Source organism: Thamnophis sirtalis, unplaced genomic scaffold, assembly GCF_051295495.1.
Source record: "Thamnophis sirtalis isolate CommonGarterSnake01/CBP01778 unplaced genomic scaffold, rThaSir2_p1.2 scaffold_11, whole genome shotgun sequence".
In the NCBI taxonomy this organism is placed as follows: Eukaryota; Metazoa; Chordata; class Lepidosauria; order Squamata; family Natricidae; genus Thamnophis; species Thamnophis sirtalis.
Window position 1 is genome coordinate 26,764,256 of NW_028261391.1, and position 25,049 is coordinate 26,789,304.

The window sequence follows — 25,049 nt, forward strand, 5'->3', positions numbered from 1 at the left end:
TTAAGTGTTAGCAATAAGTAATGTATAAAAGGTAAAAGTTTCCCTCTCACATGCGTGCTAGTAGTTCCCAACTCTAGGGGGCGGTGTTCCGTTTCAAAGCCTAAGAGCCAGCGCTGTCCGAAGAAGTCTCCGTGATCATGTGGCCGGCATGACTAAACGCATCGAACCGCTGTTACCTTCCCACCAAAAGTGGTCCCTTTTTTTCTACTTGCATTTTTACATGCTTTCGAACTCCTAGGTTGGCAGAAGCTGGGACAAGTAACGGGAGCTCACTCCGTTACGCGGCACTAGGGATTCGAGCGGCGGACCTTTCTGATCAACAATCTCAGCATCTTAGTACTGTATAGTTATGCTTAATATTAAATCTGTATTAAAATATTTTATTTTAAACATGGTCTTAGATACATGATACAGAAGAGACAGCGAGTGGGAAAGTTTTGCCAGCAGGCGGCAGCAGCAGCAGCAACGCCTCGACTATAAACAGAGTTGCAGCGCGTTCGTCTTCAACGAGTGCGAGTGGGAACCCTTGATGAGGGAGCTGCTTCCCGGCGAAGCGCTATCTCGGTGACACCAGCCGGGAGGGGAAAATCTGCCCGGCGGGTAGCGAAGCAGGGAAGTGCTGCTTGTGTCGGTGGAGGGCGCTAGGCGAGCAAGATGCTGCTGGTGCTGTCGGAAGAGCACAAGGAACACCTGGGCTTCCTTCCCCAAGTAGAGAGCTCAGGTAGGAGCACTTCGAGGGCTTGCAGGGCTGCCTGGCTGCTCGCTCTACTTATGACCTCGCCCACTCGGGACCTGCGTGGCTCCGGGGATCGCGGGTCCTTCCTCGCCCCCCATCCCGCGGGGGGTGGGGGTGTAGATGGAAAAGCGCATGCTGGGATGCACGGAACTAATCCTGATACGTTGAACCCCACGCCACTACAGAAGCCCTTGCCTGTTTATTTGGGAATGTTCAGTGGGGAGTATCGGAATATTTGGGCTGCGACCCTCAGAGCACCCTGGATACCTTTGCTCAGCTGAAAACACCCGTTGGATAGTCTTAGAGCAGGGCTCCCCAAAATTGGCAACTTTAAGACTAGTGGACTTCAATTCCCAGAATTCTCCAGCCAGCAGAGCTTTAATTCTGGGAGTTGAACTCCACAAGTCTTAAAGTTGCCAAGTTTAAAGACCTGCCTTAGAGTATGCTTCCATGCTTACCCTCGCAGTTTAAAAGGGTTTTATCAGCATTGCCAGCAAAGATGTTTGTAGCAAATAATTGTCCTGCCTCTGCTTTTATAGCAGTTATTTATTGCAAGTAAGCATAACAATTCTAATATGGTTGTTTTATTGATGCCTAAGGATATAGCCTTCTGCTAAACCTCTCCATCATGTGCTCTCTTTATTTTCTATGTAAGCTTATGATTCATTTTGACTTTTAAGCTTCAAGAAATAATACAAATCTACTCTATAATTTGACCTATGTTAATTCTCCAGTTTTAACATGAAAGCTTTTCTAAGACAGCTTTAGGACATCTTGCATAGCTTTTGAGGCCAAAAAGACTATATACACAGTGTCTGGAGTACTTTGTTCTGTATCTTCAAGATTAAAGTATATTAAAGTTTATGTAAATATTTTTAAATGAAGAGCACAAACTATAAATCTAAAAAATGATTCCTATGATGTTTACTCATATATCTTAGTATCTTTGTTAAAGGTAAATGTTTGCAAAAATTCTAAGAGAAAAAATTGTAAAAATTGTAGTTGATCAAAAATTATATTGAGAATGACTTTGCCTTAGATATTTTATTTTGTATTTTACTTTTTTGCAATTAAAATCTTTTTCGAGTGAAACAAGTTATTTAATTTTTCTTCACATATTTGATTAAGATGTGGTTTGATTAACAATTAAATGAAGCATAATTAGCTGGTTTCATGTAACAAATTAAGCAATAATCCATAGTTTACAAACTAGTAACTGATATTGTGGTTACATAATGTGATCAACCAGTTTATAGAAATAAACTGTTTTTAGGTTCATACAATACACTGAAGAATGAAATAGCTAAATGGCCTGGGTTTGTGTAATATGCTAGTTAACAAAGTTAACTAATCTTAGCAAGTTAGTGACTGCTTCTGTGTTGTTTGAACATGGCCAAGTCTGCCAACTTGCACAATCACTTAGCATAACCTAATATAATTTTAGATTAAATAAATTGATCTAATCCTCATATTGCAGATTATTAAGGTAGCTAGCTTGCAATTACAAATGTTCTAGCAGAGACAGTTCCTGTGTCTGCAATTAACTTAATTTTATTCATTCAGTAAATTGAACCAAATTAACTGTAAACTGAGTTCAGATTGCATTCTGTGTGATAGCAATAGCACTTAGACTTTTATACTGCTTTACAGTGCTCTATAGCCCTCTCTAAGCGGTTTGTAGAGTCAACATATTGCCCCCAACAATCTGGTTCCTCATTTTACCCACCTCAGAAGGATGGAAGAGTGAGTCAACTTTGAGCCTGGTGAAATTTGAACTGCCAAGTTGTCAGCAGAAGTAACCCAACGCATCTCGTGATGTTTGGGTCATTTTGTGATTTCTTGTGAATATATCCAATTTTTGAGGTAGGGACTTTCCTGGTCACATTGGAGTTTAAGTTGACAGTAATATTAGGAAGCACATTGTGGCTCACTCCAGAAACACTTCAGAAACTGCCAAAGCTTCCCCATCCAGGTTCAGTTCATATGAAGTTTGATATGAAAAATTGATAGCGCTAACTCTATACCCAATTGTAGAAACTTGTGTGTGGAATCATATAGAGATTAATGTTACCTATATACCAACTGATTAAGTATTTAACAATTTGATTTATGTCCAACATGTGATTTATGTTTTCATTAGTGGACTAGGTAAAACATACAGAAGTGCTTTATAAAATGCAGGAATGTACATACAGCATTTATTTTTGAACTGCTAAAGCAGCTGTTTATTTTCATCCCAGTAAAGTGATTCATATAGAGATAGCCAAGAAGATCAGTTATTAAAGCAGCAGTACAAGCATTGCAAACCATATGACTACTGTAAAGTTCCCCAAAGGAGTTGGAAAGCTTCATTTTTTTAATGCTTTGCAAACCCCTATTTGCTATTACTTTCATTCATATATAAATTAACCACTCTTCCTAGATTATAACTGCAGTGATAGATCAACTATTCTTTTAGGATAATTGGAATCAATAACAGACTTTTTGCATCTACATAACATTTGAGCAAACAAAACCATTTTTTCTTGATACTTTGCTTATTTTTATCTTTTTGGAAAAGCCAAAGAATTAAAACAAAATGCTGCATAAATGATAATATAATACTTTTATTATAAAGTATGGTATATTAATACTTTAAGAGGAATAAGAATTCCTTGATCATATGACAAGAAAAACAAACCACAGATCTAAATATAAATTGGCTAGTTGTGCCTGCTGACATACGTTATGGCTGTATTGTGGCTTATCATTTCAAGGAAACATGGTCATTTTGTGATTCTAATAGTGTGATAGCCTTTTTATCATATGAAAAATATCATTTATCATATGACGAATATTTCTAACATGATTTTCTGAGGAATTCTGTTTTTCTCAGGACAAGCAGTTTTGGGCACTCTGCAGTATTGCTGCTACTTGACTGTTGCTCCTAGTTAAATAAACTTTATGCAAATTGGTTTAATGTTATGAACCCGAGCCCTGCCTTGTTCCTTAATAACATCATCAGAAATCATGGATTCTTTTTAGACTAGGGTTTATTGAGAGAAGGGCAAGGCCCACATACTGAACAAACCACAGATGGTACCATTCAGGTTTATTTAGCTAACAGAATGAACTATACATAAATGTTTGAGTATTGTGCATTGGTCTAATATTTATTCCCAAGCCAGAATGTTTTAGAATCTAGTTCACTGTTAAAGGGAAAATTTATAAGTGAAAAACAAGGATTGAAATTTTACTCTGGCAGTCCATAATGTTTTGCTACTTCCTTTTATTTGTCCATTTCTGCCCACATTCATTACTCTCTAAATTTCCCTCTGTAAATTCAGAAGCAGATTCATAATTTGCTGTGGATGGAGATATGTTGTATTCAAATTGATTACTTCTATGTCCCCACCATAATTCCATCATGGTATTTCTTTTTTCAGTTGTCAATGAATTTGGTCGTATTGCTATTGAGTTCTTAAGAAAAGGCACAAACCCTAAAGTCTACGAAGGAGCAGCAAGTAAGTATAAGAACAGTATGTTTACTAGCTATAAAAGCTACAGGCAGAAATAGATGACACATCTATTATTGATACTATCTGTTGATGAAAAACAATGATGTTAACCAGTAGTGGCATTCAAAATTTTTTACTACGGGTTCTGTGGGCGTGGTTTTGTGAATGTAGCAAGGGAAGGATATTGTAAAATCTATTCCCTCCCCACTCCAGGGGGATTACTGCAAAATCCCCATTTCCTCCCAATCAGCTGGGACTCAGGAGGCAGAGAATAGATGGGGGCGGAGCCAGCCAGAGGTGGTATTTACCAGTTCTCTGAACTACTCAAAATTTCTGCTATCAATTCTCCAGAATCACAATCTGCTGAATACCACCTCTGATGTTATTCCAATAAACAATTAATTTGAACTAGGGATAAGATTTGTACCTTGCTCCAAAATAGTTTAGTATCATGAATTACAAAAAAATGTAAATTAACTCAGCAGGGTGATTGGCATAGGAAACTATGTTGAGGAAGTTAAAATAAGAAAATGCAACATCTTTCAGCTTGAGGGCTTGTGTAGTATGCTAAAGGCCACCATCCAAAAGAAATGGGGTAACCATTTTTTCCTTTAATTTTAAAGCTTTTATTAATTAATTGTTAAAGTTAGAAAATTATTTAATGTTTAAATTTTATTAGGGAGGGAGTAATAACAGATTTTTCCTTCCCATAAACCATAGCTGATTCTCTACATCTATGGAGACTTGTTTCATTGTTAACTTCCCCTATTGATAAAGAGAAGACACTACAACTTTTTTTTAAGTTCAAATAAAGTGAAAGTGAAGAAGAGAAATTAGTCCTTTTTGTTATTTACAGGGAAACAAAAAAGATTTTTTGGATGTGGTTTTAGAGTATGGAAAGTGTTTTTAAGAGGTACTTTTTCTCCTTCAAAATTCCTAAAATGGAAAAAAAGGAGGGAACTTTTTGCTTTCCCATCCACCGTTAAACCAATAAGCCTGGAATTCAGATATCAATGTCTGTGTTAAGCAGTAAAAAACCACTAAGACATTGAAGGAGAACAGTAAAAGTTGCAAAGGTCATTCTCAGTGAGAAAAGGCCTGATTCCAATCTTGCAAATGAGACCTCTGAAAGTACACATGTGCAAATGTTTTAATCCTTTTTTAAAAAACAATATCAGAATTTTACTGAACATGACAAAAGGAGGAGAGAATAGTTAATTTACATATTACGTGCCGAGGAAGGATTTTCTCTCTAATAAACTGTTCAATTTTCTATTTAGAAAAGATGAGGCATTTTATATCTCTTTCAACAGCCTGTTTACTTGTTTTTCTTTAATACCTGGTTGCTAAATCAGTGCTTAAATAGGAATCTGGCTTGATTAGCCAGATTAGAAATTAGAAATTATCAAAATAAACTATTAAGGAACTTTCTAATGTGCTGAAAATCCAAAGCAATTTAGAAAGCAAAAAGTAAATATTAATGCATGCTTACATCTATAATTTCAGAAAAAATATGTTCATCTAGTTTTATTTATATAGTTTATTACTCTGGTTCCAGATAGGGTGGCATAAAGCTTGCTTGCAAATGTAAAGCAACGAGGAAATTCTGAAATCACATCTGTAAATAATGAAAGGTATATCTCTATAAATGTGTTCAAATTCTTTTTCCACTTCCTTAAAAAGCATGAACCATGTTCAAATTTTTTTCTCTGTTATTGTTAAACCACTGCACTTGTCCTGGGATGTCATCAGAATTGGTGCAGCAGTTTTAGAATTGGATTTAATTTAGGAATGCATACTCTGAAAAAAGGAGACACAATCTGAACATGATATGCCATGTTATGGAGATGTCACATACAGTAAGCAAGCATGTTTTCCATAGGCTTGGAATATTTGACATAAAGCATATAGGCAGATAATTCGTAGTTTGCATTCTCAGCAGCAAAGGCCTGCCTTTCTAATGTCCTTTTTCATTTTATTTTCTGAAAATTATGAAAAATTGAAGAGTTAGCTTTAGAAGAGCTGTGTTCTCTAGTAGGACGTTCATAGGAATTTCAGTTGATATTGTAAACCGAAGATCTTTTCCTGCCTCTATTTTCAATCATTGTTAATCATTTACATGAATAATTCAAGAGAGCTTGCTTTTAATAAATGCATTTATATTTGCAACCTAAATTATATTTTATAGCTATATATTATTATTTATTTTGATGATGTTTCTTTTATTGGCCATTTATATGTTGAATCATTCTGTGGACTTTTTCGTTTTTTAGGAAAACTTAATGTTAGTAGTGAGACAATTCAGCATGGAGTAGAGGGATTAACATACCTTCTGACTGAGAGCTCAAAACTCATGGTAAGTGGTTACACAATGTGTTCTATTTAGAGAAATAAGCATATACTTCAGATTGTTTTGTGGGGGAGAATTAAGAATGTGTCACTCCTACGAAGGTGTGGTATTTCAGATGAAAGTTTAAACATTCCTCTGGTTTTGGTGCATTTACTATTTAGTTATTAATTTCTTCCACTTATTCAGGTTTCACTGACTTTAAGAGCACTTATTGATGATTATCTACATATTTTAAAATTTTTACATGCTGATTTCTACTGACCAATCTTATTTCATAGTGGGAAATGTAATCTTTGGAGCAAGAAATATATTTGGAACAAGAAAAAAATGTAATAAAAGCAACTGAAAATTTAAATGTTCTGCATTTTACTACTTTTTAGATATCTGAAATAGATTTTCAAGACTCAATACTTGTATTACAATTTCCTGAAGAATTGAATGCCTTATTACTTCAGCTCTATCTTGACAACAGAAAGGAGATCAGGAATATTCTGAGTGAACTAACACCAAAGCTTCCTAGTTATCATAATCTGGAGTGGAGACTAGATGTGCAGGTAAGATTACAAGAATTAGTAGAGATTTACTAATTCATATCAGCTTCAGTATGAACCAAATTTGTTTATTGGTTTCAAATTAGCAAATATTCATTCTTTCCAGAAGATAGAGGTAGCAGTATTATGAAATCATGCATTTTGTCATATAATTATTCACAGAATGATACAATAAAGTGAACTGTATTTATTCATTAGGATAATGCAATTTGCACCTTTAATCTATTCATATTAAAAAATACTATAAATTTCCATCATTCCCATCTTACTAGTGCGATAGTATATCCTGCTCTAGGCAAATTATTGGAATTTTATTCAAATTGCCTCTTATTTTGCAACAGAAAATTTGGAATAAATGTTGGCCATTTTAAATGGTAATGTAATCAATTATTCAAAGTAGCTTCATGAAAGTTTAAAGAAAATTAAAGGTTCTAGGGGCGATCATAAAAAGTTATGTACACAGTCTAGTTCAATAAAAATCACCTTAGCAGCCTATTCTTGAAATTAGAACTGTGGTAACATATTTAAACAATGTAAAGAATACATACCATAAATGTGTGCAGGGGTGTTTTGTGACGGAGAGATTATCCAATTGTCAGGCCCCATTGAAGTCTTTCCTATAAAGGTACCATGTTTTCCTAAAAATAAGACTTCCCTGGATAATAAGCCCAATCGGGCTTTTGAGTGCATGCGCTAAAATAAGCCCACCTCCGACAATAAGCCCTCCCCAAAATTATTGTAACACAGGAGCAGCCATGAGGTGACTGCACTTGCTACCTCCTGCACCTCAAAAATAATAAGACCTCCCCCGAAATAAGGCCAAATGCTTATTTTGGGGGTCAAAAGTTAATAAAACCCTGTCTTATTTTCAGGGAAACACGGTAGTGCAAGAGCTTCACATGGGAGCCAGTTTGGTGGTGTGGTTAAGGCATCAGGCCAGAAACCAGGACACTGTGAATTCTAGTCCCACTTTAGACATAAAAGCCAGCAAGATTACTTTGGGCCAGTCTTTCTCTTTTAGCCCATAATGTCAGGGCTGGCTTTTAGGAGACAATCTTATTTGTTGAATTTCTGTCATAATCAATAAATCAACACTTGATTGATCTGAAATAAAAAGTACCATAGAACCCGAACATGCATGGAAAATACTAGGCTTGAAAGAATACACACACACACAGAAAAAAAATAAATTGAAACAAATGACGTAATTCAAATTCAATGGATGTTTGGATTTAATAGGCATTCTCTCCACCCTAATGGGTTATATTTGGACAACCATAACATTTGGATTATTTGACTTTTATAAAATAATTCAATTGCCTTTTTGTTAAATGTCAAAAATGTGTTAGATTCCAGAAAAAGGAATTGCAATATATTCTGGTTGCCTTAGTTATCCATGAAGTTTTAAAGCAATCAAATAAGTACAGTACCATTGTAATATCAAACAGCCACTAACCAAATGGTTGTAACTCAAGGACTATAGAGGTAATTCTCAATTTACAACCATTTATTTAGCCATTGTTTACAGTTACCATGGCTTTGAAAAATCTGACATAGCCAGTCTTCGCATTATGATCATTGCAGCATCGCCACTGTTATGTAATCAACATTTGGGGGCTTGACAATCCGTCAGCAGGTTGCAGCATCCCAGGATTGTGCGATTGCCATTTGTGATCTTCCCAGCTGGCTTCTGACAAGCTACATCAATGTGGGAAGCTGGATTGTCTTAACAAATATGGTAAAAGAGAATCTGAAATCCGGTGTGAGTCACTTAATTCCCTTGCTTAGCAATGGAAATTCTGTTTCCAATTGTCCTGTCAGGACTACCTGTAATAAAGCAATGAAAAAAAAACACTTAGTCTACAGATGTGCAAAAACCCTACTTTACATTTGCCTTCTTGAGCATACAATATTGTACACAAATGAATGCCCAAGATACTATTTAGTTCTGGTTTAAATTTTCAAACTGCAGTGAATGAGTATCAGTAAAACATGAATGGGCAGTTATCATGAAGAAACAGGTATTTACTGTAACAAGGTTACATTTTTGTAAACATTTGCTTTATGACTGCTATGAATATGGCTGCTCTTAATTCATCCTTATATTTATCATTTTTTCCCATCTCATAATTTAAATAGCTTGCCAGCAGAAGTCTGAGACAACAAATTAAGCCAGCTGTAACTTTGAAGCTACACCTTAATGAGAATGAAAATCAAACGACAAAGATACTACAAACTGATCCTGCCACATTGCTCCATTTAATTCAACAAATGGAGCAAGCATTGGGGGAAATGAAAACAAATCATTGCAGACGAATAGTGCGCAACATCAAATAGTATTTTCATTACAGTAAATCTGCATAATTATAGGAAGCAGTGCATCTGGACCTGTCAGAGCAGTATTCCAAGAACATAAAACAATGTTTACTAGTTGAAGTTGATTGGGTGCTATGTTGATAATGTTGCCGGATGCAAGTTAGAATAACTGTCATAAACTTTAATCATGCATAAATATTGATTATGTGAGCTTTTTCTGTTCTATGTATAACATAAAGGTTTTTGACCATTTTTTTCTTTTTCCAATCTTTAAGAATAAAACATACATATTAACATTGTATATGTTTTTGGACTTCAGACTTGTTTCTTACAGTTACTGTATTATTTTCTTCAGCAAATTAATGTTTTATCATGCTGTAAATGTCAACTGATATTATGTAAAAAGCAATATTACAATCATGCATTCTAAAAATTACTTCATTAAAACAAGAATGTTCGCACGAGTTACTTTTGTTTGTATATCCACATGTGCATAATTTGGGCAGTTGGGCTTACAGAAGAAAAAAGTATAAATCAGAGCAAATAATGAATCCTTTAAAAATGATTGTTGTCACAAATGTGTATACATTATTTTAGTGGAAATTGTCACTAGTTTGTATTTATTTTAAATATTCGGAATGAAAAAGTCCCAGGTACCCAAAGTCTCTGTCTTCTCCAGATACAGGAGAAAAATTAATCAAGGGGTCTTGGGCTGAGAGTTTGGGAAATACTGGATGGGCTTGTATTAAACAAATTAATAGTCTGATTTGGGTATTGAATATGATGGCTGATTTTAGGGTTTAAGATGGGAGAAAACATTTCTGTCCTAAGAATGTACAAGGCTTGTCCCTCATTATGTAATATGTCCAGTCTGTTTCCCAAGCTGCTCACTGTCTTTCCAGGTTATAATCTTCATCTTAACTAGCATGACTCTTCAGTGAAAACTTGTTTAAAAAATTAACTTGGTTAAGACAGGACAGCAATATAACCATAGGTTCATTTACTTAAAATTACACCACCACCCCCCACATACTCAAGAGTTATTCCTATGGAAGTCTGTTAGGGTTGCAATCCTAAAAATTCCAGTTGAATATTCCTGAACCAGGTAAATTATAAAATTAAAATAATTGCATATTTGTTTTTATTTGGCAGGTGGTTTCCTTCTACTGTAATTGTACTGACCATCCTATTAGACATCTAACCTATCACAATTTTAAAAAATCAATTCCATTTGCTCCGCATGTTAAGTTTTAAGCTTCATTAGGGTTTTTTATGGTTTGACCTTACTCATCTGGTAAGTATCATGGCTGAGCAGATATTTAAATCTGATTCTAATTTAGGTTTAACTACTGTGAGTGCTGAATAAATAGTATTTTAATTGCTATGTTCCCATTGGCTCTCATTTATCAGAGTTTGTTTAAATATAATTTTGATGAAACATAAAGTCTCAAGTGAATATTAAAGTACATATGATGGCAGAGGTGCTCTCTTGTAAGGACTGAAATGCAGTTTCTAGAATGCAACCAAAGGCTCATTGATGTCTCAGTTTAATGTGTCTTGTAAGGTGTTGCTGAGATTTTTATTCAGATGTGTCACCTGTAAGAAAAGGTGGCTGGGGAACTCTGAATATGTTGGCAAATCTCTGGCTTTGTAGTTACTTTGTTCAAGTTCCCATTGACCATGTAAGCATGGCCAGCGGAAGTTTAATATTTAAGTTTTTTCACTAAGCTAAATCTACCAACTAGGGATATTTCTTTAATTGGATTTACCCATTATGTCAATTATGGTTGGTTTGCTTTGTATTTATACGTGACATGAATCTGCTATGTTAGTTTTATTTTGTGCCTGCTCCGACACATGGATCATACTAACCCAGTAACCGCTATGCTGCTTCACTCAGGTTGGGAGCAAGATGCAGATAAAGTGGAAATTTGGAGTGAGATGAATAGAATAGAATTCTTTATTGGCCAAGTGTGATTGGACACACAAGGAACTTGTCTTTGGTGCATATGCTCTCAGTGTACATAAGGAGACTAAAAATACATTCCTCAAGAATAAAAAGATACAGCCCCTGGTGATAGTCAAGGTTACTAATAAGCTATAACATCGTACTAAGAAACAATAAAAACAATATAAATTGAAAGATACAAGCAACATGGTTATAGTCATAAGTGCAGAGAGATAGATACTAGGAAGGAAGAGAAGAAGAATAGTACATTCTTGGTAAATTATTGACAGTGTTGTGAGAATTGTTAAGCAGAGTGATGGCATTCAGGGGAAAAACTGTTTTTGTGTCTTGTTCTGATATGCAGTGCTCTATAGATTTGAGGGTAGGAGTTGGAACAATTTTATGTCCAGGATGTGAGGGGTCTGTAGATATGTAGAGTAATGGACATAGTGGGACTAGGGCTTTGGGAATATGTCTCCTTACAGCTTGGCTGTGCAATACAATCAAGTTCCCTTCTCCCCAATTGAAAACAAGTATAAAAGCGGATTTGGCATCCACAAGAGCCAATCTAAGTGGAATATCTAGACAGTTGGCTGTCTCCGTCCTAAATCCGTTGCATCCTGGCTCTGGATTACTTCTTAGCTAAAGTTCCAAAAGGAGCAGCTGAAGGAAGCCCTGGCACGCGTTTTGCCTGATTTGTTAGTCATAACCCTACTTGATTTCCGTCCGAGATTCCCGTAAACTCCCTCAGCCCACCCCCAGGAGGCTCCTGTTTCCCAGTTGAAAAATCCAGCAGGGTCCGGCTCTCCAAAAAACGAGCTGTGGGAGGGAGAACTGGCAAGTGGGTGTACCGTGTAATCGGACTGGTCCCAGACGCTGAGCTCATGAATAATGCAGCTGCCAAACTTTCTGCGCCGCCCTAACTCTGAGAGTTTTGGGTAAGTTTGTTTAGTATAGTCGATCGCGGCGGCGGCGCCACCGTGGAAGCGCTCAGCCCTTCAAGATCTACAGGATGGGTATGTAAGAAAAGAAAAGGGACCGACTACCCTCCGTCCCGCAAAAGTCGCTCCTTCCTTCGCCCATCTTTTAAGACAAGAGAAATAATGCTAGAAAGTGACTGAGCCGGGCCGCCCTCTGCACGCGCGAGGCGGGGGGGGACGAAGAGAACGCCAGGCCTGGAGCAGAGCGCGGCTGAGATTTCAGGGGAACGTTCCAAACCCGAACGTTCGCTTCTCAGTGTTCTAAGCCACACCGGTCCCTCCCCGCGGGATCCCCCGTCGCTTCGAGTCCCAGGCCCTCTTCTGAATTCCTCCCTGCCTTTCGTGACAGCCGCGGGAGAACATCCTTCTCTCTCTCTCTCTCTCCTTAGTCCTTTAAAGGAGCTGTTTTCTTTAGGGGGAGTTGTAGCAGATCTCCCAAATTCTGAGGGGGGGGAGGGGAGTTGCATAACTTTCCTTCGGGGCTTGACTTGGATTTGCTTCAACTGTTCTTGGAGATCCTGCGAGATAAAGAGACACTTTGGGGAGGGAGAGGATAACCGCCTTGCATTTTCTGCTTGAGGCCTTTTTCGCAAACGAGCGGAGTAGGGGGAGAAAGGTCGAGAGAGTTTTGCTTCGGAAACTTAATTCGCCGCAGACCGATTCCAGCTACAGGAATCTTGTCTCGGTCGGAGCAAAGGAGACTGGAACGTCTGCAAGACAACTTTAGAAGGAGGAATCCTGGCCTGCCGGCTCTGATTAACTCCTGCTTCTGGCCCCCACCCACCCCCTGCCTCTCCCTCTCTGCGAGGTCCCGCGGCAAACTTTTCTGGCTCGAGGTAAGAAGAAATGAATCCTGCGGCCGTCCCTCCCCCGCCGGGACAGCAAGTGATCCATGTCACCCAGGATCTGGACACTGACTTAGAGGCTCTCTTCAACTCGGTCATGAACCCTAAGCCCAGCTCGTGGAGGAAAAAGATCCTGCCCGAATCTTTTTTTAAGGAGCCCGATTCGGGATCTCATTCCCGCCAATCGAGCACCGACTCGGGCAGCCACCCTCCCCGGCTTAGCAGCGGTGCCGTCGGGGTCCACCACGTCCGCTCTCACTCTTCGCCAGCTTCCCTGCAGCTGGGCACCGGGGCGGGAGCCACCCCGACTCCGGCTCAACAGCATGCCCACCTCCGCCAGCAGTCCTACGACGTGACGGATGAGCTGCCGCTTCCTCCCGGCTGGGAGATGGCGCTCACGCACACGGGTCAGAGATACTTCCTCAAGTAAGTAAGAGTGTACGGTGGAGGGGCGGGCCAGGTGCTAACCTGCCGGTCGGTGCATAACAAAAGGTTGAGAGTAATTATTGAGTCTGGGAAGGGAAAGAGGCCCGGAGGCGACTCCAGGTAGGCCTAGTTGGCATGCAAACTTGGAAAGCAGAGGTGCCCTCCCCTCACATTTGAAAGAAAGCCATTTCCTTTTAATTGCAAAAACTTTCCTGCTGAAAGTTGGGTAAGTGGCAGTCTCTAGAAAACTTGGAGATCTGGAATCTGAGGATCCGGCCTCATTAGTATTTGGATGGGAGACCACAAGAAAATCCTGGGACTGTAGACCAGATTTGGAAGATTGGACAAAATCCAATGGTGGGATTCAAATAATTTAACAACCGGTTCTCTGCCCTAATGATTTCTTCCAACCATCAGTTCACCAAACCTCTTAGAAAGTTTACAACCGGTTCTCCTGAAGTGGTGCGAACTGGCTGAATCCCACCACTGGACAAAACCACTGTGAAGTATTTTCTAAGAACAGTTCAGAGGCTGTCCCTGAAATAAGCAAAGGTCAATTTTCTCAATGATGAAAGTGCTTTGCCAAGGAAGTTGAAAGAATCCCATTTTCAATTGTGTTAGAGTGTACTTGTAACTCTTCTTTTCACAGCGGACAGAATAGTATTATTAGGTACCTTTATTGTATCTAATAAATTGTACAGACATTTCAAGGAATGCCTTGCAAAACCCATTTTGGATGGCATGATGTGGCTCACTATAAAGAAAGATTTTGTATATGCTCAGAGGAACTTTTTCACTCCATTGTTGGGTTTTCATAACCAAATTGCACAAATTATCAACCTTGAGAAGTTTTAAATGTTGTTAGATATTTTTATGCTTAATGCATTGTGTGAATTAAGGCTGTTGGATTAGTTAACTATTCAATACATTGAACAAAAATGGGTTAATTCAGTTTCAAGGCTATTGTTGAACACAGCCTATGTGTATTTTACCTTTCTTTCAAAGGTTAGTGTTCAGAGTCAAGTATTCTTTTTTTTTTTACTTTTTATTATGATTATATCTTACCTTTTCTCTAAGAAGTACAAGATGGTGTTCATAAGATCACCTTTCATTTTATCCTTCCAATATTAACCTATGAGAGATGCTCAGTTGTCATAAAATAACTGACCACAATCTCCACTAGGTCCCTGGTTGGGACGGACTTGAACAGGGGCATTCAAGTTCACTGTTTACACTGACTTTCCAATTCACCAGACCATCCTAACCCCTCCTTAGTGTCCAGCTAACAACCAAAGTCAGTGGCCTGATTCATATTTCATTCTAAGTCACATCTTTCAAATTACCTTGGAATGGTTTGTATGGATTTTTCTAAGTCAAAACCAAATTCTCTTATGGTTCAGTATGTAAACAAATCTAGGTGTCTTTGTATTTTTGTGAGAACCAGAAAAGGACAGTTTTGCAAATACATGCTATTCTCAGTCAAGCCAGGAGACCTGGATGGTGTCAGCAGTGACACAGTTGACCCACTGCAGCTCTTTATATGGTTCTTCAGAAATGCCTACAATGCATTTTGTTCCTGCTTTTTCCTGTCCTAACTACCTCAAAAGTCAGAGGATTGGAACAAGATGTTACTACATGAATGATGCATGCTTGGAGGGAGTTGTGTCAGGGAAAATTGGTTCTGGAGCTAAAATCTGATGAGTGTAAGGTGAAGGCTAATTAAGAACTGCCTCCCCAGTACACAGGAATTTAATAATGTTAGCAAATGTCAATTAAAAAAACTATTGTCTATGGTTGGATTTAGTTTGTAACTAATTTAGAACTATTTTCCATGGTAGAATTTAGTCATGTCCTCAAACAAGGAGTCCAGAAGATGGAAGAAATAATAAATAATAATAAATGAATGTATGTGAAGTGACAGAATTATTTGGAAAATAGAATAGTGGCATTTGTGGATAAGGATGAATTCTAAAATATGTTTCTCTGAAAAAACTAGAGAAATGATCAAAGTCAACCTTTAGGGCCCCTTACATCAAAAGGAACTTTAGCAAAACCGTTCCACGGGGGAAGGAGGGAGGAAAAACAAATTTTTGTTGGGCAATGTTTTGTTTTCACAGCTTGTAAAGACGTGTAAGTTGCTTTATACGTTCAAATACTGTGGATACATCTGGACACATTTTACTGACAGCATCAATAGGATGTATATGGTGAAAGGGGTCTAGAAAGATTTAAAAAAACTAAATGAGGATGGCAGGACTCAGAAAAAAATAAGACATGGAATCTGACCCCTTCTCAATGCAGGAATCCAAATTAAAGCACTCTTGATGGATTGGGTGTCTATAGGTAGTTCCTGATTTGCAACTGTCTGTTTAATAAACAGTTCAAAGTTACAACAGTCTCAGAAAAAGTGACTTACATCTCATCCCCAAACTTAGACTTTTGCACCACTTCTGCTATCATGTTATTGGAATTTGAGTGGTTAGCACCTGACTTTCATTTATGACCGTTGCAGCTTTTTGTGGTTACATGATTGCAATTTGTGACCTTCCCAAATGGCTCCTGCAAGCAAAGTAAATTGAGGAAGCTAGATTCGCTTAACGACCATGTGATTCTGTTAACGACTGTGGTAAAACGGTTATAAAATCGGACCCATTCATGGGATGACTTGCTTAATGACTGCATCATTTAGTGACTGAAATTCCAGACTCAGTTCATAAGTTGAAGATTACCTCTATGTATTGTACATCCAGGGAAGGGCCCTTTCTCCTTCTCTTGGTAATATGGTGTAATAAAATTTACTCCTTATTTAGCAAATAAGGGCTGTATAAATGGTCTTAGGGTGCAATGCATGTAGTGGGACACCATGACCTGACAAATGTGCGCCCGACAACAGCACGCCCGGCAAAACCGTGGCGATAAAACCGCGACATCGACAGTGCGCCCACAAAAGAGCGCTGACAGAAGCGTGATTACGGTTAAGCTAAGGGTTAGGGTAAGGGTTAGGTTTAGGGTTAGGTTTAGAGCGTGCTTCTGTCGGTGCGCTGTTGTCGGCACGCTTCTGCGCTCATTCGTCGGCACGATTTCAAACTCGCATTTTTTCCCCAGCGGTTTTGTCGCCGCGCTTTTGTCGAGCGTGCATTTGTTGGTGAACTGTGGGACACTTGCCTGTAGAGCAGGGGTATCAAACTCACGTCATCACGGCATCATGTGACGTACCACAACCTTTTCCCCTTCACTAAACCGGGCATGGGTGTGGCCAGCGCGTGATGTATCCAGCCCGTGGGCCACATATTTCACAGCCCTGCTCTAGAGGTTTTTCGATATTCCCCTTAAAAAGTATTTTCCTGGAGGACAGAATTGTAGGAATTGAAGTCCATACATCTTAAAATTGCTGAGATTGAGAAATATTGCTGGTGTAGATTTCTTGCTGGTGTAGATTTCTTGCAATCCGAAAATGTGATTTTTGCTTTTCCACAGAATGTTCCTGTGTCTCCATCTTTCCCTTTCTCCTGGTAAGGTAGAATTACTCTGTGCTTAAGCACTCATATGCTGGCCCTAGAAATTGTAGCTGAAGTCACAAATTGACTTGTATGCTACAAATTGCCAAAGTATCTATATCCTGCTCTATCAAAACTGGCAATCTATTGAAGATTTCATCTAAAGTTGTTTGAATGGGCCTGTAATGGTACAACAAGTATATAATATAGATCTAGGACTTTCTGTTTTCTATTAGATAGGGTGGAGGAGGAGTCTTTTCTTTTAACTCACTTGAAGCACATTTTAGGGTGTATGCCACATTTTCAGTAAGATTTTAAATTCAAAAAGGCAGCCAACTGCTTTTTTGGGGAGGGAGGGGGAATAGTGCTAGAGAAATTTAGAGGTATAAAAAAGTTTAGGGAAAGTTGTGTGGTAATGCGGAACATATTTGGCCTTTTAAAGTATGCATATTTTCTCAATAAAAAGATCATCAGTTCCCATCTTTTATTTATTTTAAATAAATAAAAACACAATTAGCAAACCCTACCAGAGACCTTATAGTTAGGGTAGATCAGGGAGTTTGGACCTTTTTGGACCTCGGAGAGCATGTGGAAAAAGTTGTAGGAACTCTTGTGTAATGATAGTGAATGTTCCCGTTCCAAGGCTTTCGGTATCCAAGGAGACAATTGGGAGAAATAAAATCATAGCAGCCTAAATTCAAGGAAACAGATGGCTCTGATTTTAAAAATCCAACTCACACTCACCTATTGATCTCTTCCAGGATAGAAAAAAAATGTCTTGAGAGATAAGAATAGAATATAAAGCAGAACTGAGATTTGGGCTTCAATTTGTAAATGATCTACCGTATATACTCGAGTATAGGCCGACCCGAATATAAGCCGAGGCACCTAATTTTACCACAAAAAACTGGAAAAGTTATTGACTCGAGTATAAGCCTAGGGTGGGAAATGCAGCAGCTACCGGTAAATTTCAAAAATAAAAATAGATACCAATAATGTTTTTGAATATTTATTTCAAAGAAAAACAGTAAACTAACGGTGTATTCAATGAAATACTTCACTCACCTCATGATGCTGATGTCCCGCTGTGATGATGATGTCCCGTGCAGCCGCGGGAGCGATGTCCCGCCTCCTATGACACACGGCACAGTGATTCCTATCATTGGATCACTGTACCAGAGGAGGTGGGACATCGCTATGTGGCTGCTTGCCATAACAAGGAGGAGGTGGGACATCGTTGCAGAGCGGCAGGAGGGGGAGGAAGGGGAATCGTAAGACAGCCCTGCATTACATTAGAACGTGAGGAGGGGGGATGGTGCGGTGCGCACTGCGCGGCAAACTGACACAGAGGGAGGGGAAACTCACAGGGGCACTGGGCCATTCACGAGTGTCACCCAGCGGCATGGCCCCGCCCCTTTTTCTCCTCCATTTCGGGCAAATTTTTCACTGACTCGAGTATAAGCCGAGGCGGCTTTTTTCAGCCCAAAAAGTGGGCTGAAAAACTAGGCTTATACTCGAGTATATACAGTATTTTCAAAGGAGAAAAAAATTCAAAAACTGCAGGCTAAAGTTTAAAAAAGCACCCTAGAGTATGAGAATGGCAATCCACTTTGATTCTGGCATCAAGAAGATGAGAGCATGCTGGCAAAATACCTGTGGCACCTTAAAAACCTAATTTCATTTATTATTGTAGGACTTAGCAAATGTATGATTAATGAAAAAGTTGGGAAATTTGTTAATTTTCAAGATTTGGGGCTATTTTTAAATCATATTCCTTGAATATTATATGTGGGGGGGAGGGTTGTGGGTGCCATGGTGTTGCTAACCCTTATATTAATGCCTGTGTAGAATCATTCCTCTAGATCAGTGGTTCTCAACCTTCTCAATGCCGCAACCCTTTAATACAGTTCCACATGTTGTGGTGACCCTCAACCATAAAATTGGTGTCTCGGTTCCTAAGACCATTGAAAATATGTGTTTTCCGGTGGTCTTAGGCGACCCCTGTGAAAGGGTCGTTTGACCTCCAAAGGGGTCCCGATCCACAGGTTGAGGACCACTGCTCTAGATGAAATGAGTTATCATGTGTAATTAGGACAGAAATGTATACATAGGTGCAGAAAAAGATAATGTAAGCTCTGGACCTAAGCATCATTAAAATCTACAGGTAGTCCTTGATTTATGACCACAATTGAGCCCAAAAGGTATGTTGCTAAGTGAGCCAGTTAAGTGAAATTTACCCCATTTTACAACTATTCTTTCCACAGTTGTTAAGTAAATCACTGCAGTTGTTAGGTTAGCAACATGGGCTGCTAAGTGAATCTGGCCTCCCCATTGTCTTAACTTATCAGAAAGTCGCAAAAGTTGACCATATGAACCCGCGACACTGCAACCGTCATAAATATGAATCAGTTGCCAAGTTTTTAAATTTTGATCATGTAACCGTGGAGATGCTGCCAAGTCATAAGTATGAAATAAATCACTTTATGACTTAACAGTCATAAGTCACTTTATTCAGTGCCATTGTAAATTTGAACAGTCATAAAATGAACTGTTGTAAGCCTAGGACTACTGTCCTGTAATGAATTTGCTACAGTGGACTTACTGCTGCTCGCTTCTAAAGTAAAGTGAGACTTAATATTCACCAGATTGTGAATAACCCAAAACTGAATTGATATATTGCCAAAAGTAATAAAGAAGTAAAGTAATCTTTGAAAAGCCTGGTGAAAACCACTGTATGGGATGCTGTCCCACCTCTCGCATATTTATTCAGAAGACTGCCTCACAGTATTCAATAGAATTTGGTCGCTAATAAGTGTATTCAGGTTTGTATCCTAAATTTCCTCCATGCCACCAAAATCAATGAGAAAAAAATATTGATGAGTTATGTCTCATTAAAATTAGCAGAAACAAAAATATAGTCACTCCTACAGTAGTCCTATATATGTCTACTCAAAAATATTCTCCACTGAGTTGAAAGGGATTGATTCTTAGATATGTGAATTGTTTTTAACTTTGATAATATCAGACAAGGCAGGATGTTGACATTCTCGTGCGCTAAAGTTGGATGCAAATACTCCTGGCTGCTGAGATTCCAACAGTCATTACCACTGTGTTTTCATTCTCTTCATTACCATAAATGCTAGAGGCTTGTTTTGTTCTCAAAGTCTCAGGTGAATTCTCTTCCCCGCACTTTCTATACTATGCACTGCTGCAGAATTGCAAATCACACACATAAAAATACAAATTTTTGAAAGGGGGGATAGAAGCAGTCGGGGGAAGAGAGTGGTGTCCATTTGCTGTAACAATAGTTCTTAAAGCTGATGCCACTTGGGATCTTCAGGCATTTACCAGGGCCCAACAATCTTGGCAAATTTCATTAGTACCAGTGCTGAGCTCATCCATCAGTCCAGTTTACCAGCTGTTGGCATCCTTGATAGGCAGCTGGAAGACACTCCTTGTTTTAAATTTCCAACAAAAACAGGTAACTTCCAGTGATACATTAATCCAAAGAATTGTGGGGCTTTTAAAAGGCAGATACCTCCAGTTGTATCAGAAACTGAGAAGATATGCACCAAGATTCAAGGATGTCTTATGCATTTATTAGCAAACATTTGGCATGGATGGTATACTTTCATTCTTGAGAAAGCCTTCTCTTTATATTTCTATCAGCTCAAGCAAATGTCCAACCTGTTTCATTTAAGCAAATTCAAGCAAGAAGCTATGGTGCAGTGATGGCAAAACTTTTCGGCACCGAGTGCCCAAACCAGAACATCTGCACGCACATGCGTGCACCAGAAACCCAAAGACCAGCTGGCCAGCGTGCATGAGTGTGCCGGAAACCCAAAGACCAGTTGGTGATGGCGCACATGCCCACAGAGAATGCTCTGCCACCTGTGCACACTATCACGGCTATAGTGTATTGAGGAATATGTGACAGTTCTTATGTGATGTAGAAACTTTATTCCCCCCCCCCTCACACACACACACACTTTCCTTTCTACCTTTGTAGAATATCTTTCTAACATCTTGCTCCTATTCTCTGATCAGCAACAAGAAAGTATGTTTGGGTAGAATTGTCCCGTATTTTTATTGATTTAAATAATTATATGCCATCTTTTAATTTTATTTTTTTTCCTTTAAAACAGATTACACAATAATTTGTAGACTTCTGTCTTAAGTTGTATCATTGCCCTGCTGCTCTGCCACCATGGGAACTGTCCCTCCTTCTGAATTTGCCAGATGTTTTCTCCTTAAGCCAGCAACACAGGCAATTTCCATGATTCTACAATAGTAATGTTAGTAGCTGACATACAAGGCTTAGAAACGTCCATGCCATGTTGCTCCTGCCCCTAAGAATGCAGTCCCAGACCTGAAAAAAAAGTGTGTACCATTAAAATCAGAAATTTACTTGAGATAGTAGCTCAAGAAACTCAAGAAGCTCAGCTTCTATAGAATGTGTGAGTTCCAATAACTTCATGCTTCATTCTGCAATGCAGATCCACCAATTGTTTGCAAGAATGGCACATTTGAAAATGTCTAATCTCAAGACTGAAAATTCTTCAAGATACGTATGACTTTTGTACCAAGGTGATCCAAAGCATATTAAGGAGACCTGAATTCTGATATCACATATGCAAATAAACCATTTTTAAATTCATTTGATCAGCTTTTGCAGGTCAAGAAAAGAGAGGATAATTTACAGGATTAAGCTAAGATTACAGGAAATTCTATCTGTTTCCTCAAGTTGCTTCATTGAAATGCGTCACAGCTAAATAGGCAGAAGTAGACTATTTTTTCAAAGGTGTAAGAATAATTAACTTGCTTTTTTGAGAAACAAACATGATTAACTAGATACTGAATAAAAATTATGTATGTTTGTGCAGCTTCACAAAGAAACTGAGGAATGCTCACCTATTTATTCACACGTTAGAAGTTAGATGATGTGTGGATTATATTAGCTAATTTATAGAGATAACTAAAAAAGACAGGAAATTAGCATAATAGTGTTCTTGGAAGCAGTTCTTATTTATAATTAGGAAATAGGTGAATGGCTATTCACAAGTCTGATATCCACTATCTATTTCTATTCTTGACACACATATCAGAAAATACAGGGCCCTGTTTTGTGCCATGAGTATGACGTAACATTGTAGCATGCTATATATAGTTAAGCATACACATTTCATTACATTACTAGATACTAGATGCAATGTACTGTCTATTTCTGAACTGCTCACTTATTACGCTAAGGATACTGTTCTGAGAAGTTGCTAAGTTTTCTGTAGATTTCCTATATATAGAAAATATAGAAAAATATTACAGTTAGTCCTCAATTTACAACCATTTGTTTAGTGAAGTTACAATGGCACTGAAAAAAATGTTATGATCTTTTTCACACTTGACTGTTGCAGCATCCTTAGGGTCACATGATAATAGCATGTATTCATGATGGTTGCAGTGTCCCAGGTTCACATGATCACCTTTTGTGACCTTCTGACAAGCAAAGTTAGTGGGGAAGCCAGAATTATTTAACAACCATGTTTCTAACGTAGCAACTGTGATGATTCAACAGCTGTAGCAAGAAAGGTCATAAAATGGGGCAAAACTCACTTAACAACTGTCTTGCTTTGCAATGGAGCTAAGCAAGCTCGATTGGGCTCAGTTGTGGTCATAAGTCAGGGACTCTGTAATCCCTTCATTCTCTCTTCATTTAGTGTAGCCTCTAATAAAGCTCTAATTCCATATTGGCTCCCCTCTGAGTGATTAAGCACTACATTTGGTGGAATGCTAGTTGTAAGCAAGTATATAAATTGTTTCACAGAAATCAGTGTAGCTAATTAACATAAGATTACATACAGATAACATAAGCTAGAATGAAAACATTAAAACCCTGATAATTAAAATCTTCAACTTCCTCAAGAGTAAGAAGTAGTAACTCCTGTCATATTAAAGCCTAATTCAAAAACAAATCAATAAGGCAGAGTGAATAAAAACTCTTTTGCCTGCTGGCAGAAGCATAACAGAGAGAATGCTTCCTTAACTTTTATTGGCAAGAATTCTCTTTCATGTTGTTTTTTATTCTGAGTCCTGCCCAGAAACTATATGCTGTATACTGTAATGTTATAAACACACGTGTGTTGTAATGTATATGCAAATGTATAAGCACGCATACACATCAAGGCTTTTAAAAAAAATACTTTAATTATAATTGATTCCATACTAGAGGGATATAGGTAATCACTTAATAAATGGTGCACAGACAAAACATGAAACTTTTATATAGACATAGAAATTTCTTAGGTCCTCACACTCCTGACAGGTTAAAGAAAAGTTGACTTTCTGGTAGATCTGAGTCTTTTCCCCAAAAGCTGATTTTCTGGAAGTTCTGACTACCTCTCCCAATTGTTGTTTAAAGGTCATCTTGATATATCATGCAAAGTAGAAGGGATGCATTGCCTTGGTTGCATTCAGGTCTTGTACAAACATGTAGTTTCAGCAGGAGTGGTCAAGAATAATAGAACCGAGCAGGCATTAATTCTACACTGCTCAGATTCCTGAAATCAAGTTGTCTAATGTTTTAACCGAGCTAATGTTGAAAATGCAGAGAATAGGTGAATATTTCAGGGGAAAAGAAATGTCATTGCAATAGGTGACTGGGCCACCCAACCAAGCAGAGGCAGTAGATGAACTTTTTGCAAATCAGTGAAGCCAAGGTGTGCAGGAAACACACTACTGTAGTAACAAGGGACTTTAATTATCCAGACATCAACTGGGAAACAAATTCTGCAGCGAGTGGGAGATTGAGCAGGTTTGTGATGTGTCTAGCTGACAACTTTATTCTCCAAATAATGGAGGAGGGAACAAGAGATTCAGCTCTACTAGACTTAATTGTTACCAATAGAGATGAAATGTTTGAAGGAATGGGCATTGTAAGAACTTTGAGAGAGAATGACTATGTCACCCTAGAATTCACTAAAATCCAGGCTCAGGTAACTGAAGAAAGTCAGACTATTGTTTTAGACTTTAAGACAAATGACTTCAACAAACTAAGAGAATATGAAGGATTCCATGGATGGAAATCCTAGAGGGAAAAACAGTTCAGGATGCTTGAGAAACTCTGAAAAACAAGACAATAAAGGTCCAAACAAAAACAACACTGCAAAGAAAGAAAAACAAGACATCATATAAGACATCTGTTGCATCTTATAAGATGTCATGGTTGCATAAAGAAGTCTGATAAACTGAGGACAAAAATGAATAATATAAAAATGGAAAAAGGAGCATATAACTAGAACAGAAAACCAGCAAACATCCTGAATCTGCAAGAATGAAGTCAGGAAATCCAAGGTTCAGAATGAAGACATGTACCATATCCCAAAAATAACAACAAAAAAGTTTATTTTATACACTTTTATTTAAAAAGCTTGTCTATTTATGCATTATTTTAAACCAGCCTTCCCCAATTGGCACCATCCTTTATGTTATACCTTAGTTTCTCCAAAATCTAGCTATGTGCTAAATTAGAAGGGTGACCTAAGAGAGAGAACAGCATCTCCAAATAAAACTTTTGCCTTATGGTTTGTAAGTGTTTAGCTAAAAGTTGCAATAATTGGAGAAGCCAAGATTCACTGGACTGTGCAATTTCATTAACAGTGCTCTTTTACCTTAACAATAAGGGGGGGACCCCAATAATTATATCTGATTTGCCAGGAATTTATATTGCAGGCAATTAAGCATGGCTTCTTTTTGATAATTCTTAATAATTAACAACAAAATCTAATCCATCCTGAGGCAGAAGGCAATGATTCTCAAGTCAGACAAAATTGTTATATAAACATGGAAAAAGTCTGATTATTCTAAGGCCAGGGAAAGAATAGCTGAGTTATGAAAACAACAGGGATTT

The 25,049-nt window shown here is 38.2% G+C and overlaps 2 protein-coding genes across 2 annotated transcripts in view; both read left to right on the forward strand.

The window, feature by feature from the left end:
- Positions 1–540: 540 nt before the first annotated feature.
- On the forward strand, positions 541–9,912 carry COMMD2 (COMM domain containing 2). The gene is made up of 5 exons (XM_014059443.2): positions 541–721; positions 4,162–4,239; positions 6,507–6,589; positions 6,964–7,137; positions 9,274–9,912. Exons 1-5 carry the CDS (start codon positions 655–657, stop codon positions 9,469–9,471), a joined length of 600 nt encoding a protein of 199 aa, XP_013914918.1. The 5' UTR covers positions 541–654; the 3' UTR covers positions 9,472–9,912.
- Positions 9,913–12,365: 2,453 nt separating this feature from the next.
- The window catches only part of WWTR1 (WW domain containing transcription regulator 1), a 99,638-nt gene continuing 86,954 nt past the window's right edge, over positions 12,366–25,049 (forward strand). Inside the window, exon 1 of the mRNA XM_087725397.1 lies at positions 12,366–13,649. Within this exon, the coding sequence (XP_087581523.1) occupies positions 13,225–13,649 (425 nt within the window). The 5' untranslated portion in view covers positions 12,366–13,224. The remainder of the gene's footprint in view (positions 13,650–25,049) is intronic.

What these genes read in the sequence shown, in the direction of transcription:
- COMMD2 (XM_014059443.2), top strand. Translation starts at nt 655, where the DNA reads ATGCTGCTGGTGCTGTCGGAAGAGCACAAGGAACACCTGGGCTTCCTT. An exon ending in CTGAGAGCTCAAAACTCATG is followed by an intron (nt 6,590 to 6,963) that starts GTAAGTGGTTAC and finishes ACTACTTTTTAG; the next exon opens with ATATCTGAAATAGATTTTCA. An exon ending in AGTGGAGACTAGATGTGCAG is followed by an intron (nt 7,138 to 9,273) that starts GTAAGATTACAA and finishes TAATTTAAATAG; the next exon opens with CTTGCCAGCAGAAGTCTGAG.